The 15,549-nt window shown below is 32.2% G+C and overlaps 2 protein-coding genes across 3 annotated transcripts in view; one reads left to right on the top strand and one right to left on the bottom strand.

The window, feature by feature from the left end:
• LOC111695564 (A disintegrin and metalloproteinase with thrombospondin motifs 18) overlaps positions 1 to 6,900 on the top strand; it is a 31,795-nt gene extending 24,895 nt beyond the window's left edge. For both annotated transcript variants that reach the window (XM_023464929.1, XM_023464928.1), the window contains exons 34-38: positions 164 to 251; positions 1,272 to 1,339; positions 2,945 to 3,029; positions 4,125 to 4,322; positions 6,611 to 6,900. In XM_023464929.1, the coding sequence (XP_023320697.1) occupies positions 164 to 251; positions 1,272 to 1,339; positions 2,945 to 3,029; positions 4,125 to 4,322; positions 6,611 to 6,868 (697 nt within the window). In that variant the 3' untranslated portion in view covers positions 6,869 to 6,900. The remainder of the gene's footprint in view (positions 1 to 163; positions 252 to 1,271; positions 1,340 to 2,944; positions 3,030 to 4,124; positions 4,323 to 6,610) is intronic.
• Positions 6,901 to 7,155: 255 nt separating this feature from the next.
• LOC111695556 (uncharacterized) lies at positions 7,156 to 14,675 on the bottom strand. Its single transcript, XM_023464921.1, has 10 exons — positions 14,623 to 14,675; positions 14,517 to 14,573; positions 13,562 to 13,661; positions 11,504 to 11,672; positions 10,993 to 11,069; positions 10,502 to 10,586; positions 9,853 to 9,896; positions 8,819 to 9,093; positions 8,167 to 8,292; positions 7,156 to 8,107 (listed from the first exon to the last, which is right to left on the bottom strand). Exons 1-10 carry the CDS (start codon positions 14,661 to 14,663, stop codon positions 7,588 to 7,590), a joined length of 1,494 nt encoding a protein of 497 aa, XP_023320689.1. The 5' UTR covers positions 14,664 to 14,675; the 3' UTR covers positions 7,156 to 7,587.
• Positions 14,676 to 15,549: the final 874 nt, after the last annotated feature.

Below are 15,549 nucleotides of genomic sequence, written 5' to 3'. Positions count from 1 at the left end.
CGAATTATATATTCTTCATGTTAAGGTTCTATATGGTATCTGGAGAGAAAGGATTGTATCCTGATGGAACAGATTATATATTCTTCATGTTCAGGTTCTATATGGTATCTGGAGAGAAAGGATGGTATCCTGATGGGACAGATTATATATTCTTCATGTTCAGGTTCTATATGGTATCTGGAGAGAAAGGATGGTATCCTGATGGGACAGATTGCCGAAGTGGAGAATCTCGTAGCTCCTTCTGTGTTAAGGAAAGTGAACTTAGTCTTCAGTCGAACTTTTTCTGTTTAAATCATAATTTAGCGCTTTCTAACTAAATATTTTCATATTATGAAACCATTTCTATGAATTTCACTCCCTGAAATAAATCATTTCATAATGTTAAGTATTGTTTGTTATCGACTCATATGCTTTCCAATTATTCTGATTTGGTAGAAAATCAATAAAACATTGTCTTTCTAATGGTTTGTCTTTTTAAAATTATTCAAACATTTTATATTATTATAAACATTAAGTTAAATTGTTTGAATCTTATATTTGAGAAAACATACCCATGATCTCCATTCATGATCACTTTTTTAAAGCAGTTTAATATCTCTTTGTTCTTGTTTTACAGCAGTATAATTTCACTTTATTCTTGTTTTACATCAGTTTAATCTCTCGTTGTTCTTGTTTTACAGCAGTATAATTTTTCTTCGGTCTTGTTTTACAGCAATATAATATCTCTTTGGTCTTGTTTTAAAGCAGTATAATTTCTCTTCGGTCTTGTTTTAATTCAATATAATTTCTCTTTGTTCTTGTTATACAGCAATATGATTTCACTTTGGTCTTGTTTTACAGCAGTGTAATTTCTCTTTGTTCTTGTTTTACAGCAGTATAATTTCTCTTTGGTCTTGATTATTTTGTTCTTGTTTTCAGTTTCATCATTGAACATGAACTATTTATCTTTTTGATTCCTTCACTTAGTTTTTATTCTTTCTATCTGAAGAAGTGTTAAATTCTGACAATTTCCTTCTTTCCCTCTGCCATATAAATCCGCAAATCAATTGATTAAAGAACGCGAAACTGGAAATTATCCATATTTTTATTTATTTAAGAAAGGATATGTATTTTGTTTTTGCTAAGGGTAATGTTGACTGGATTATGTTAAACGTGAATCAAGTATATCTCTCCTTAAATAAGGAGTCATCTGAAACTACGTCCATAGTTCCCTTTAATACAATCTTTATATTTAAAGCTTTCATCTTTATCTGAGTTCAACCAATACCTAGGGTCGGTGTCTAGAATTTGGAGACGATGGTACTCCGTTATATTTTCACCAGGATACAGGAGATACCAGGTAGGATACAGGAGATACAAGGTAGGATACAGGAGATACAAGGCAGGATACAAGAGATACAAGGTAGGATACAGAAGATACAAGGTAGGAGACAGGATATACAAGGTAGGATACAGGAGATACAAGGCAGGATACAGGAGATACAAGGTAGGATACAAGAGATACAAGGTAGGATACAGGATATACAAGGTAGGATACAGGATATACAAGGTAGGATACAGGAGATACAAGGTAGGATACAGGAGATACAAGGTAGGATACAGGAGATACAAGGTAGGATTGATACAGGAAATACAAGGTAGGATACAGGAGATACAAGGTAGGATACAGGATATACAAGGTAGGATACAGGATATACAAGGTAGGATACAGGAGATACAAGGTAGGATACAGGAAATACAAGATAGGATACAGGATATACAAGGTAGGATACAGGAAATACAAGGTAGGATACAGGAGATACAAGGTAGGATACAGGAAATACAAGGTAGGATACAGGATATACAAGGTAGGATACAGGAAATACAAGGTAGGATTACGGAAATACAAGGTAGGATACAGAAGATGCAAATTAGAATACAGAAGATAGAAGGTAGGATACAGGAGATACCAGGTAGAAAACAAGAGATACAAGGTAGGATACAGGAGATACCAGGTAGAAAACAAGAGATACAAGGTAGGATACAGGAGATACTGGATAGGATACAAGAGATACCAGGTAAAATACAAGAGATACCAGGTAGGATACAGGGGATACAAGGTAGGATACAGGAGAAACAAGGTAGGATACAGTGGGTACAAGGTAGGATACAGGAGATACAAGGTAGGATACAGTAGGTACAAGGTAGGATACAGGAGATACAAGGTAGGATACAGTAGGTACAAGGTAGGATACAGGAGATACAAGGTAGGATTCAGGAGATACCAGGTAGGATACAGGAGATTATAGGTAGTATACAGGAGATATAAGGTAGGATAAATGGGATACCAGGTAGGATAAAAGGGATACCAGGTTGGATACAGAAGATACCAGGTAGGATACAGGATATACCAGGTAGGATACAGGAGATACCAGGTAGGATAAAAGGGATACCAGGTTGAATACAGGAGATACCTGGTTATAGGATACAGGAGATACCAGGTAGGATACAGGAGATACAATGTAGGATACAGGAGATACCAGGTAGGATACAGAAGATACGAGGTAGGATTAATGAGATACTAGGTAGGATACAGGAGATACAAGGTAGGATACAGGAAATATGAGGTAGAATACAGGAGATTCGAGGTAGGATACAGGAGATACAAGGTAGAATACAAGAGATACCAGGCGGAAGGATAAAAGGAGGGATACCAGGTAGGATTCATGAGATACAAGGAAGGTTACCAGGTAGGATACAGGAGATTCAAGGTAGGATACAAGGTAGGATACAGGAGATACAAGGTATGATACAGGAAAAGAAGGAAGGATGCCGGAGATAAGATAGGATAAAAATCAAAACAAAGAGAAGACGACATTGGTTTTAAACTTTTGAAACCTCTAAATTACAAATTTATTTTTACTCCCATATCTGGGACTATTGAATTAGTCTCTCAAATGTTTAGATTACGAAGAAGATCTCTGTTTGTGAATTCAACTTCCAGAATATCAGGATCAATCGATCAATCACTCCTAGAACAGATCGTTCAGGTAGAAAATCAATCAGTTAACAATTTAATTAATTTATAAGTCAAAACATTCAAAGCTGTTTTCTTTAAATTAAAAAATCTTTCATAAAAATACCAGTGGCCAACTAGCACTTTTGGGACGTGAATGGGGGCGACATTTTTTTAGGTTGGGGTTGGGGGTACAGGAAAGCCTCTCTGTCGAAATTTTAATCAAAAAACCGCTGCAATTTTAGGATTTGAAGTAAAAAAGCAGCATTTTTTAATTGTTAAAGGGTTGTCTCCGTGCCCAATAATATCCATGGTTTGTTCTTGTGTTTAAAAAAATATACTTCCAACAGGTTAAAAATGAACGACATTTGTAAATTAAACATGTGCGCGAAGCGCCAAAAAATGTCTGTTCTTCTACTGTCTTTTCATGTATTTCTTGGTGTCTGTTAGTCCCTTAGTCATATTGACTATGTAAAGTCCTCTATTACAGTCTACAGCAGTTTTTTTGTAATTCATCCACTAGTCATATTTGTCCACTATATAGTCCCTTAATTGTAGGCCTGTGCAGTCCATGTAATGAGTAGTTTCTGGAGTACTTGAAAATATTTCTTCTCTCTATAATCCATAATAGTCTTTCTGATCGAAGTCCCTCTGTCCTTGTTTCCCAGTTAAGGGGCTTTACTCTGTTTTCATCTTAAAGGATGCATAAGTCCTAATAGTCTTATGTAATCCTCATAATATTTCTTGTTATTCTTCTTAGGTTGTCAGGTTTTGTGTAACCTTAATATTGATATATTTATTGTAATACTCATGATAAAGAACATGTATACATGGTTTTTAGAGAGGATGAATTAAGAATGACTGACTGAAGTCGAAAATGAGAAAATGGTTAGAAATTCTATAAGAAATGATGCGCGAAGCGCCAAAGAAAAATTGTGCTATTCGTTTCTTCATTGACTATAAATATATATATATATATATATATAAATAATTTATGGGTTTTGAGTTATGTCTGAAAATTCTTAACTTGGAACGATTAATTATTCGTTATAAAGAAAACACTAAAAAACGTTAAGTGTGTTTCGTAAATTATGGTTCTATTCTAATTCTTTAATGCTTTTTTATTCAGGAGTTTAACAAAACACTGAACCCTGAGAATATTCCTGCTCAGAAAAATATCAAGACCAGTCATGATCGGAAGATAACCTTTCAAATCGATCAATTTGATCAAACCGATCAATTAAACCTAACTGATCAAGCCGATCAGTTTCATCCATTGAATCAGACTGAAAACCCAAAGCAACCTGATATATTGATAAATTTTCAGGTAAACTTATTGATCATCATACAGTGCTGTTTATCAAATATAAATCTATAAAAAACAATATTAAGAATTTTAATTTGATTTCAATCTCAACAAAACTCTGAAATTTTCTAATTCTGATAGAAATCATTCATATCTCCGGATTTGAATTATAGAATTTTGGAAATGCCAAATTCCTGACTCTGATTAGTTGAAAGGGTCACTGTTTAAAGAGAGTGTTCGCGAAAAATGAAATGGGGTATAGGCTTATGACGAAAAATAAGCGTTTTGATTGAAACTAATATTACTTCTATCTGTTGCGTCTATAAGGAGAACATTGTTAAAAACTACTCATACTGAAGAACGTAGCGTTCATACAAATTCAGAAAGTTGCAATATTCAACTCTGATTGTGAAATAATCAATTTAATTCCAAACAAATCATTCAGATATTACTAACAATAGTCATCGATAATTTTTCGACGCATTTGTATATAGTAAGTATTTCATAATATTTTTGGTTTTTTTTTAAATTAATTTTCGTTGGCGCTGGATTTTAGAACATTCCTGGAAAATATGAAAATGTCGTCTTCATTATCAAAAATCCTCGAAACAGGAATAAATGTTTTCAAAAGTAACTATTAGATCATTAAAAATATTATTATGATATATCAACTATATACTAAGGCGTCGAAAAATAATCGATGACTATTGTTTGTAATATCTCTATGATTTGTTTAGAATTAAAATGGATTTTTTTACGATCCGAGTTGAATTTGTATGGAGACTACGTTCTTCGGTATAAGTCGTTTTTAACATTTTTCACCTTACAGACGCAACAGATAGAAGTAAGTAGTAGCAAGAAAAAGCGCTTATTTTTCGCCGTAAGCCTATACCCCCTTTCATTTTTCGCGAACACTCCCTTTTATACCTCTGCTATATGATTTATAAGATAGTATTTGGAGAATGTTTGGATTGAGAAGGATTTCCAAGAATTGTTTTCTCCAGACTTTTTGCAAACAGAAGTTTAAACTGTTCAACTTATTTCTTAAGTTAAAGTTAATGGAGGAAACAAACAACTTAGTTTTCAGATCAGATCAGAATTTTTAGTTCAAGAAAACTTGACTTTACATAATAATTTTACCAATCAAATTTCCTTCCACGTTTTCTGAAAGACAACTAATCAAGCATTGTTTACTATTCCTGAAAGGTGTCCCTCAAAAAATCTTTTTTTTTTTGTTACGGAATTGAGTCTGTGTCACAAACCCTGTTTTATGTTTTATATTTATAAATTATATTTTGATATTTCAAACCATGAACTCTGTTGGATCAAAAAAAATTGAGTTTGAAATATTTAAGGTCTAGTATACACCGACGGATTGCGAAAATATTGGGATGAGAAAGTTTGAGTTTGTGGCAAACCAATTTTAAGAACACTGTCCGGTTTCGTAAATTTTGATTGTCTAACCCCTATATCTTTGCTTCCCAATATCATACACCTTTGATATTTCAAACTATGAATTCTGTTAGATCAAATAAAATATCAAAGTTCTATACACACAGAACAGAGAATATGAATATTCTCTTTGTCTATACACAGTCAGGTTGCGAAAATATAGGGGAATAAGAAAGTTTGAGTTTGTGGCAAACCATTTTTTTAACTGTTGTAGCTGCATAAATTTAGATTTTCTTTGCGTATATCTTTGCTTACCAATGTCATAGACCTTAGATTTGTCAAACTATGAATTTTGTTAGATCACAAACCATTAATTTTGTTAGATCACAAACCATGAATTTTGTTAGATCACAAACCATAAATTTTGTTAGATCACAAACCATGAATTTTGTTAGATCACAAACCATTAATTTTGTTAGATCACAAACCATTAATTTTGTTAGATCACAAACCATGAATTTTGTTAGATCACAAACCATTAATTTTGTTAGATCACAAACCATGAATTTTGTTAGATCACAAACCATGAATTTTGTTCAAACTTAGATTATTTGACCTAACACAATTTATAGTTTGAAACATCTCAGGTCTACAACGTTGGGTTGCAAAGATATTGGGATCAGAAATCAGTGTTTGTGGCAAAAACTCATTTCCTTTAATAATTTAAGCTTTAAGAATTTCTTTTCAAAAATCAAAAATGTTCAAACATAAGAAAATTAAAGCTGTGGGAACCATGAATGAAAGAAAAAAGGCTTGATACATTCTGTGCAGTCTTCTCTGCAGTCTTATTTTGTGGATGTAATTAAGCAGCTGTTATCTGTTTTATTAAAAAATTCCATAAAATCTATATTTTTCAGAATCCTGTTGATGTGACGGATACTGCAGATTATATGACTGCAGAGGAGTATATACTCCTGGAGAGGAACCAGAACAGGTTCTCCTCCCGTCAGTCCTGGGAGTACTTGGAGTACAACGAAGATGACGATATTTTAGACGATGTAACTATTTTGTTTAAAGATGGACGTAATGAAATAGAATTTAACTCAAGTTTATCTACTAAAGTACAATTTGTTTTAGAAATAGAATTATTGTTATTGTTGTTCTTATTACTGTAATATTTATCTAATAATAAAGAATGAAAAATGTAGCATTGTCATTCTCTAAAATCTTTATCAAATTTGTAAAATATATTACGTGCAATTAGATATAGAAATGAATTTAGTCATTGCCCCAAAATAAAATTTTTAAGTTTATGTTTCGCAACCGGATAAGGTGAACCTTTGAGATTTCAAACTTAGAACATCTGATCTTACAGAATTCATAGTTTAAAATATCAAAGGTCTAAATAGATAGATAGATAGATAAATTTTATTGTTAAAATAAATGTATCTGTGTACTGAACGAATTCACATTACAACTTGATAATTAATTTAACAGTACAAGTATAAAGCAGTTAGGTGGAAAATAACTCTTAACTGATTTGATTATTTTTTCCACCTAATTTCAATAATGATAACAACACATTTTAATTAAATAGATTTAAGGATATTTATTTGAGATTTTATCTTCTGCAAAGTAGGGTTGCAAAGATATAAGAATTAGAAAGTCAGAGGTAGTGGCAAACACTAAATTCCTATACTGATGACAATTTAAAAGGCATTTTTACAAAATCGCCTCGACCAAATAAATGAATTCAATTCTTTGAATTCAATTCAATTTACCAAGTTAGGTCTTGTTTTTTCTGCTTTTTGTTTTTTTTTATAGTTTTTTTACGATACTTTGGAAGCTTGCAATTTTTATCATTCTTTTTAAAGTACATAAATAGATGTTGATATTAATCTTCCTCGCTGTCAGAATCTGAAAGTTTGACACGTCTCAATCTCCTTGAGTTCAGGTTCAGGTCGGATATCTTTCTCCGGGTTGGATATACTCCTTGTATCCTTAAAACCTGTTGTATTGTCTCCAGGATACCGTCAACAATCTCCCAAACCAGACCGAGGGGTTCAGAGTAAGTATCTGTAGAAAGAGTCTGATTTGAAGGTTTTGGTTCTCTGATTACAAGTGGAGGTTGTAATGAAAGAATACTTTTTGAAACTAAATCAAGAATAGGAGTTTTATATTCCTGTGCAATGTTAGATAATTCCTTGGCAACCTGCTTTTCTCCTTCCCCATGAGTTCCAGTTACTCCGGGATACGATCCCCAGAGCAAACTACAGGTTCGGAGTAAATCCAGAAAGGTTTGAGAATACTGCCTGCTCAGCTCTTTGTTTGGAGCTGAGATTATCAAGGATGAATGATGGGTCCGGATATTTAGTGCAGGACGGTCACCAAGTTGTATAGGCTCGCTACTAAATCTGTAAAATAAAAACTAATATTGAGAGCGGAGACAATTTTTTAGTTTACAAATATATACCTGGAGATAGATCCTAGTTTGTCCAGATCCAACCCGTCACAAGGAAGGAGATTTAAGATCTGAGCAAGCATTCCTAGTTCTTCTTTTCCTATGTTCTCCACAACCCTGATCCCTCCCTGTCTTAACCTAAAGTAAGTTAAATTTTTAAGACACACCCTATTAAATGATAAAGGGCACAAAAATAAATTTTATATTTAGTTCAAAAATGGTTAAAAAGTAATATCAAAAGCTGGCTCGGCCAATATCAGTGAACTTTTTGGTTACTGCACGCTTAAACATTGAGATCAAAGAGAGAAATCAAGTTTGATGGAAAAAAATCAAAATTGTTTTGCAAGCATCTTTAAATAAAACGACATAATTTTAAATATTGATTTATATATGAACTTATTTTGTATTTACAATAAAAATAGACCGTGTATGAAACATTGCAAAGTTTATACCAAATACCCTTGTTTTGTATCATAATTTGTTTAGACGACTGAAAAATAGCTTGTAATGAATATTCTAAGACTTTAGAAAAATTAAAATTTTAACAAAGTGAATTTAGTTCAAATGATGCAATTATTTTTGTCTTGAACATGAAGAAAAAATAGACTTAATTTTTATATCTGTTTTTATAAAAAATAAAAAAGATGAAACTATATCGATTTACCTTTGTTTAAGGATCGGGGACATAGTTGCTTCGTATACAACAATTTTGATCTTTGAGTTCTGTAGGTTTTCAGATATTTCTCCAGCTCTTATCCAGACCTGGAGCTCAACCATGTCAAGTTCATCCTCCTCCAGTTCAAGAACAACATGTTCCTCCTCCTGTCTCCGGAGGAGGACGAGTCCCAACTCTCCTTTCTCCAGGTTTGTATCCTGGAGGGAAGTGTTAAATACTACTCCAGGTACGATCTTACTCCTTGATACAGGGTTCAGGTACTCCTAGAAGTAAGTGAAATCTTAGAAGATTTGACGGAGGTATTTTAAATATATGATTTGGTGGACAGTGTAGACCTGACAAGACATATCTAAGATCTTATGGTGATACGAGGTTTGTTTAATCAAGAATGCGAGTTATATTTTAATTTCTTTATTTATTGGACAATTTCCGTGTTTAAAATATCTGATAAAAATATGTCACAGACCTGACAAACACATATTTTAGATCTGATGGAGATATGTCACAAACCTGACAAGTCAAACGTTAGATCTGATTGAGATATGTCACAGACCTGACAAAACAAACGTTAGATCTGATGGAGATATGTCACAGACCTGACAAAAAATATCTTAGATCTGCTGGAGATATGTCACAGATCTGACAAAAACGTATTTTAGATCTGATGGAGATATGTCACAGACCTGACAAAACATACTTTAGATCTGATGGAGATATGTCACAGACCGGATAAAACATACTTTAGATCTGATGGAGATATGTCACAGACCTGACAAAACATACTTTAGATCTGATGGAGATATGTCACAGACCTGACAAAACAAACTTTAGATCTGATGGATATATGTCACAGACCTGACAAAAACATATCTTAGATCTGATGGAGATATGTCACAGATCTGACAAAAACGTTTTTTAGATCTGATGGAGATATGTCACAGATCTGACAAAAACGTATTTTAGATCTGATGGAGATATGTCGTAGATCTACTATATTATAATGAGGAAGATTATAATATTACCTGGTGAACAAGAACTGGAAAGGTTCTAATCAGCTCTTCAAATCCTAAAAGAGATAAAAAGCTATTTTAAAATTCTTAATATAAAAATTGAACTAATGGGCATTAATAAATATAAAGTAGCAATCTCAGTTTAGGTGTCTGGTTTTCCGATCATAACACAGGAACCCCAAGACTCAATTTGCAGGCAATTTGCAGGCAATTTGCAGACAATTTGCAGACAATTTGCAGACAATTTGCAGACAATTTGCAGGCAATTTGCAGACAATTTGCAGACAAAGCTGGATTCAAGTTTTTTAAAATAACGAATTTTTTAACTTTTGTATCATTTGTCATAAACATTATAATCAGTAATATTGTAAAAAATCTCTTATTAATTAATAATAATTGATAATTATTATTATTGTTATTATGATTAATAATACTAAAAATTAATACTATTGTATAAAAATCTCTTATTTCCTAACCTATCAAATATCCTGCAAGGTCGGAGTATTTCCTAACCTGTCCTATATCCTGCTAAGTCGGAGTATTTCCTAACCTGTCCTATATCCTGCTAGGTCGGAGTATTTCCTAACCTGTCCTATATCCTGCTAGGTCGGAGTATTTCCTAACCTGACATATATCCTACTAGGTCGGAGTATTTCCTAACCTGTCGTATATCCTGCCAGGTAGGAGTATTTCTCCAGGTTGAGACGGATAAACTCCTCTGCAAGGTTTAACAGGACACCTGCAACCTAGATAGGGAGAGATGATTCAATATTATCCTTTTTTCCTGGAATTAAACTAAGTTATGCACATATGAAATATTTCGATTAATTGCTAAACGTATAGGGTTACCTATGCCCCACAAAGACTAAATTCAAGGCAAAAGGCTTAATTTCACCTCAGTTTATATCTTATGAAATTCAGGTTGTCTGTACGTGCTCATCCTTTATGGGTAACCCTGTATGATCATTAATAAAATATTGAAGTTTTATAATTTTATAATTAATTTTGGTACATTCATAGTTTATCCTAATAAATATGATTCTTTGGATTTGGTTTGCAATACTTTAGAAAACAATTTAAACTTTTGTATTAACACTCTCATTCTTATAATCATTATTTATTTCTTGGAAGATAAAACCTGTATCACGTGACCTGTTTGGGAAATCTAGTTCTGAACCCAGACTTGAGAACGGAGTTAACAGCTTCCTTCAGTTCAACCAACCCGAGGTCTGAAAATTTGTTTTTTTAAGTATTGATAATTTTGTTTTACGACAAGGTTTATACAGTCCTTTTTCTTGAATTTATAGCTGTCACGGTTGTTTCATCCTTCATTGTTTCTATAGTTATTCGAAATATTTGCCACCATTATTTTTAATTAATCAATCTCTTGTTAACCTGTTTACAACTGGATTCATGCATTGGCATGCCTCGGAGGCTTAAAACTTTAATTTTAAAAAATTAAATTTTTTGCACAAGAGGACTTTACTTCAAAACATTTTCTTTCAAAGTAATTTTCTTCCACTTCAATAATTTTATATTTACAAATCTTTCATTAGAAGATATTGTATTGTAACGATTTAACAAATTTCCCCTAAGGTTTATTGAGATAAAAAACTGACATATTAACCCAAAATTTTACATTTTACATAAATACACAAATCACCTGATCTGGGTATTATTTCTCTACAAGAATACAAAACATGTCTAGCCTCGATTATATCAGAGATAATCTCTGTTCTCCGGGTCCCGTATACATTAGCCAGGGTTCGGAGTAGATTGGAGGAGAACAAAAACATACGTTTTCCACCGTCTCCTGTTTTCTCACAGTGCCTCTGAGAAAAATATCTGGTCTAATTTTAAACTTGCAAAAATATTACATTTTTATCTTTATGGATTGTAAATAGAGTAAACACATCAGTATGGATTGTATATAGAGTAAACACATCAGTATGGATTGTACATGAAGTAAACACATCAGTATGGATTGCATATGTAGTAAACTCACCAGTATGAAATTGTAAATGGAGTAAAAATATAAGTATGGATTGTATATGGAGTAAACAAATCAGAATGGATTGTTTATAGAATAAACACATCAGTATGGATTGACTGTATATGGAGTAAACACATCAGTATGGATTGTATATAGAGTAAACTCATCAGTATGGATTGTATATGGAGTAAACACATCAGTATGGATTGTATATAGAGTAAACTCATCAGTATGGATTGTATATGGAGTAAACACATCAGTATGGATTGTATATAGAGTAAACTCATCAGTATGGATTGTATATGGAGTAAACTCACCAGTATGGATTGTATATGAAGTAAACTCACCAGTATGGATTGTATATAGAGTAAACACATCATTATGGATTGTATATAGAGTAAACACATTAGTATGGATTGTATATAGAGTAAACACATCAGTATGGATTGTATATAGAGTAAACACATTAGTATGGATTGTATATGTAGTAAACTCACCAGTATGGATTTATATGTAGTAAACTCACCAGTATGGATTGTATATGTAGTAAACTCACCAGTATTGATTGTATATGTAGTAAACTCACCAGTATGGATTGTATACGTAATAAACTCATCAGTATGGATTGTATATAGAGTAAACTCATCAGTATGGATTGTATATAGAGTAAACACATCAGTATGGGTTGTATATGGAGTAAACACATCAGTATGGATTGTATATAGAGTAAACTCATCAGTATGGATTTCATATGGAGTAAACACATCAGTATGGATTGTATGCAGAGTAAACTCATCAGTATGGATTGTATATGGAGTAAACACATCAGTATGGATTGTATATGGAGCAAACACATCAGTATGGATTGTATATAGAGTAAACTCACCAGTATGGATTGTAAATGAAATAAACTCACCAGTATGGATTGTATATGCAGTAAACTCACCAGTATGGATTGTATATGTAGTAAACTCATCAGTATGGATTGTATATGTAGCAAACTCACCAGTATGGATTGTATATGGAGTAAACTCACCAGTATTGATTGTATATTAGTAAACTCACCAGTATGGATTGTATATGTAGTTAACTCACTAGTATGGATTTTATTTGTAGTAAACTCACCAGTATGGATTGTACATGTAGTAAACTCACCAGTATTGATTGTATATGTAGTAAACTCTCCAGTATGGATTGTATATGTAATAAACTCACCAGTATGGATTGAATATGGAGTAAACACATCAGTAGGGATTGTATATGGAGTAAACTCACCAGTATGGATTGTATATGTAGTAAACTCACCAGTATGGATTGTATATGGAGTAAACTCACCAGTATGGATTGAATATGGAGTAAACACATCAGTATGGATTGTATATGGAGTACAGTATGGATTGTATATGTAGTAAACTCACCAGTATGGATTGTATATGGAGTAAACTCACCAGAGCTGGAAACTTTAGAATGGTGGATATCGGGATTAATGCTTAATCCACTCTTTTTCTTAATCTCCAGATTAAATATTGCTTATTTTCCTCATGAATCTAATCTCCAGATTAATTAACAGGTCGGGATTAAGGATATCTCATTCTAAAGTTTTCAGCTCAGTATGGATTGTAAATGGAGTAAACTCACCAGTATGGATTGTATATGTATTAAACTCACCAGTATGGATTGTATATGAAGTAAACTCACCAGTATGGATTGTATATGGAGTAAACTCACCAGTATGGATTGAATGAGGATTGAGAGGATAGGATCTACTTTCTTGTATAATTTTAGAACCTCTGCCCCTGATTTAACAACAAATATCTCTCTTGGAGATCTGACGAGCAATTCATTTTATAGATTAGAATCAGATTTTTACTATATTTACATCTCAAAGGTTGCAAAACTTATCTTTCAGAATTTTAGTATTTTATTTAAGTGGTTTTATTATTATAAAGGGACTGTAAGCTTAATTTCAAGGTACCCTCAATGCAAAGATGGCAATATCCGACTTCAAAGTTTTGTCTGTTCAAGTTTGAATAATATAACAATGTTTATAATTTTTAAAAAATGATTATTTTCAGTTCTGGGTTATCTCCAAAAGTGACCTGCCCATTTCTACAGCAAAAAAATTTAGGAATTAAACACTTTTAAGGCTACCGTTTTGAATCGGGCATAGTCATTTTTACATGGAGGGTTACTTTAGATTGCGTTCACTGTTCCTTAAAGGTATTATTTTTTAATTAAGAAATGTTATTTAAGAAATTGCAACTTTATAAATGGTTGGTTTCACAAAAGTTTTTGAAATATTAAAAGAGGGGAATTAGACCAATGCAAAATATGAAAATTGTCCTCAAACAAAGTCAATAAAAAGATATAATCTGCAAATGAATTTAAAAAGTCAAAATAAAGATATAATCTGCAAAATAAAGATATCATCTGCAAAATAAAGATATAATCTGCAAAATAAAGATATAATCTGCAAAATAAAGTTATAATCTGCAAAATAAAGATATGATCTGCAAAATAAAGATATAATCTGCAAATGAATTTTAAAAAGTCAAAATAAAGATACAATCTGCAAATGAATTTCAAAAAGTCAAAATAAAGATATAATCTGCAAAATAAAGATATAATCTGCAAAATAAAGATATAATCTGCAAAATTAAGATATAATCTGCAAATGAATTTCCTTCTGGAGACTAGTATCCCTTTCCCTTGGCTTCCAAGACTTTTCTTCAGAAGACAACTGTAAAATTTAGATTAAAAATTTTAATTTAAAAGAAATTTAGTTTTACCTTAATTTATCCACCCAGTCTTGGAAATCCTTGCTTTCCATTTTTATGAAAGTTCTGAAAAGAATAAGAACACAAATGAACAGAAAAGGAACCGAATCTTTTAATGGAACATTTGTTTTGTGTTACTTTTTCCCGCAAACAGTTCGATTTAAAGCTTTTTAACTAAGTTTTTCATTTAACAACAACTCTGATGGAGCAGAGATGTTAAATAAAAATGTATCACAATCAACTGTTTGATGGTTCTTTGATTGGTTGACTCTTACAAATGATACCTAAGCATAGAAAAAAGTTTTTTTTATAATCTTAAAGGAGCTTTAAGCGTTATTTCAATTGACCCTCTATTTATAGAGTGGTATGTCAATTTACAACGGAACCACTTAAAGCGTTGTTATTTTCAATTGTGGATTCTATATAGAAGTGAATTGCGTATTCTAACAGCAGAAACAACGGAGGAAGTTGTGAGAATTTTTTATGCTAGATCAACGACGATATCTTTTACATTATTGATCAAATAAACGTGTTTTTGACAACTGCTTTAAACGTAATATATTAGATTTTTTCGACAGCGTACACCTGATTTTACATCAATTCAACGGCTATTTGAGAGAGTTAAATGTTTAAAGATTACTGCTGTGGTGTGAATTCGGCATGTCTCTCTATTCATGGAGATTGGAGAGTCAAAATAAATTACGCTTACAATTCCTTTAGAGTTCTATTTAAAAAAATTTAATATTCAACGGATAAGAGTTAAAAAACGAGAAGTTATGTTGGCGCAAAGTCATATTTCATTTCATTTCATATTTTTATTCAACTACAAAGCAAGAGATAATACAAATAAAAAATCATAATTTACTATGTAGTTTGGACCCGCCTAACCAGAGTAGGTTGTTTTAATTGGTTGGCCCACTATAAACGAATGAGAATTGC

The sequence above is a fragment of the Eurytemora carolleeae genome, unplaced genomic scaffold, assembly GCF_000591075.1.
Source record: "Eurytemora carolleeae unplaced genomic scaffold, Eaff_2.0 scaffold207, whole genome shotgun sequence".
Classification (NCBI taxonomy): Eukaryota; Metazoa; Arthropoda; class Copepoda; order Calanoida; family Temoridae; genus Eurytemora; species Eurytemora carolleeae.
The sequence above is the reverse complement of the archived record's forward strand: the minus strand, read 5'-3'. Positions and strand labels throughout refer to the sequence as shown.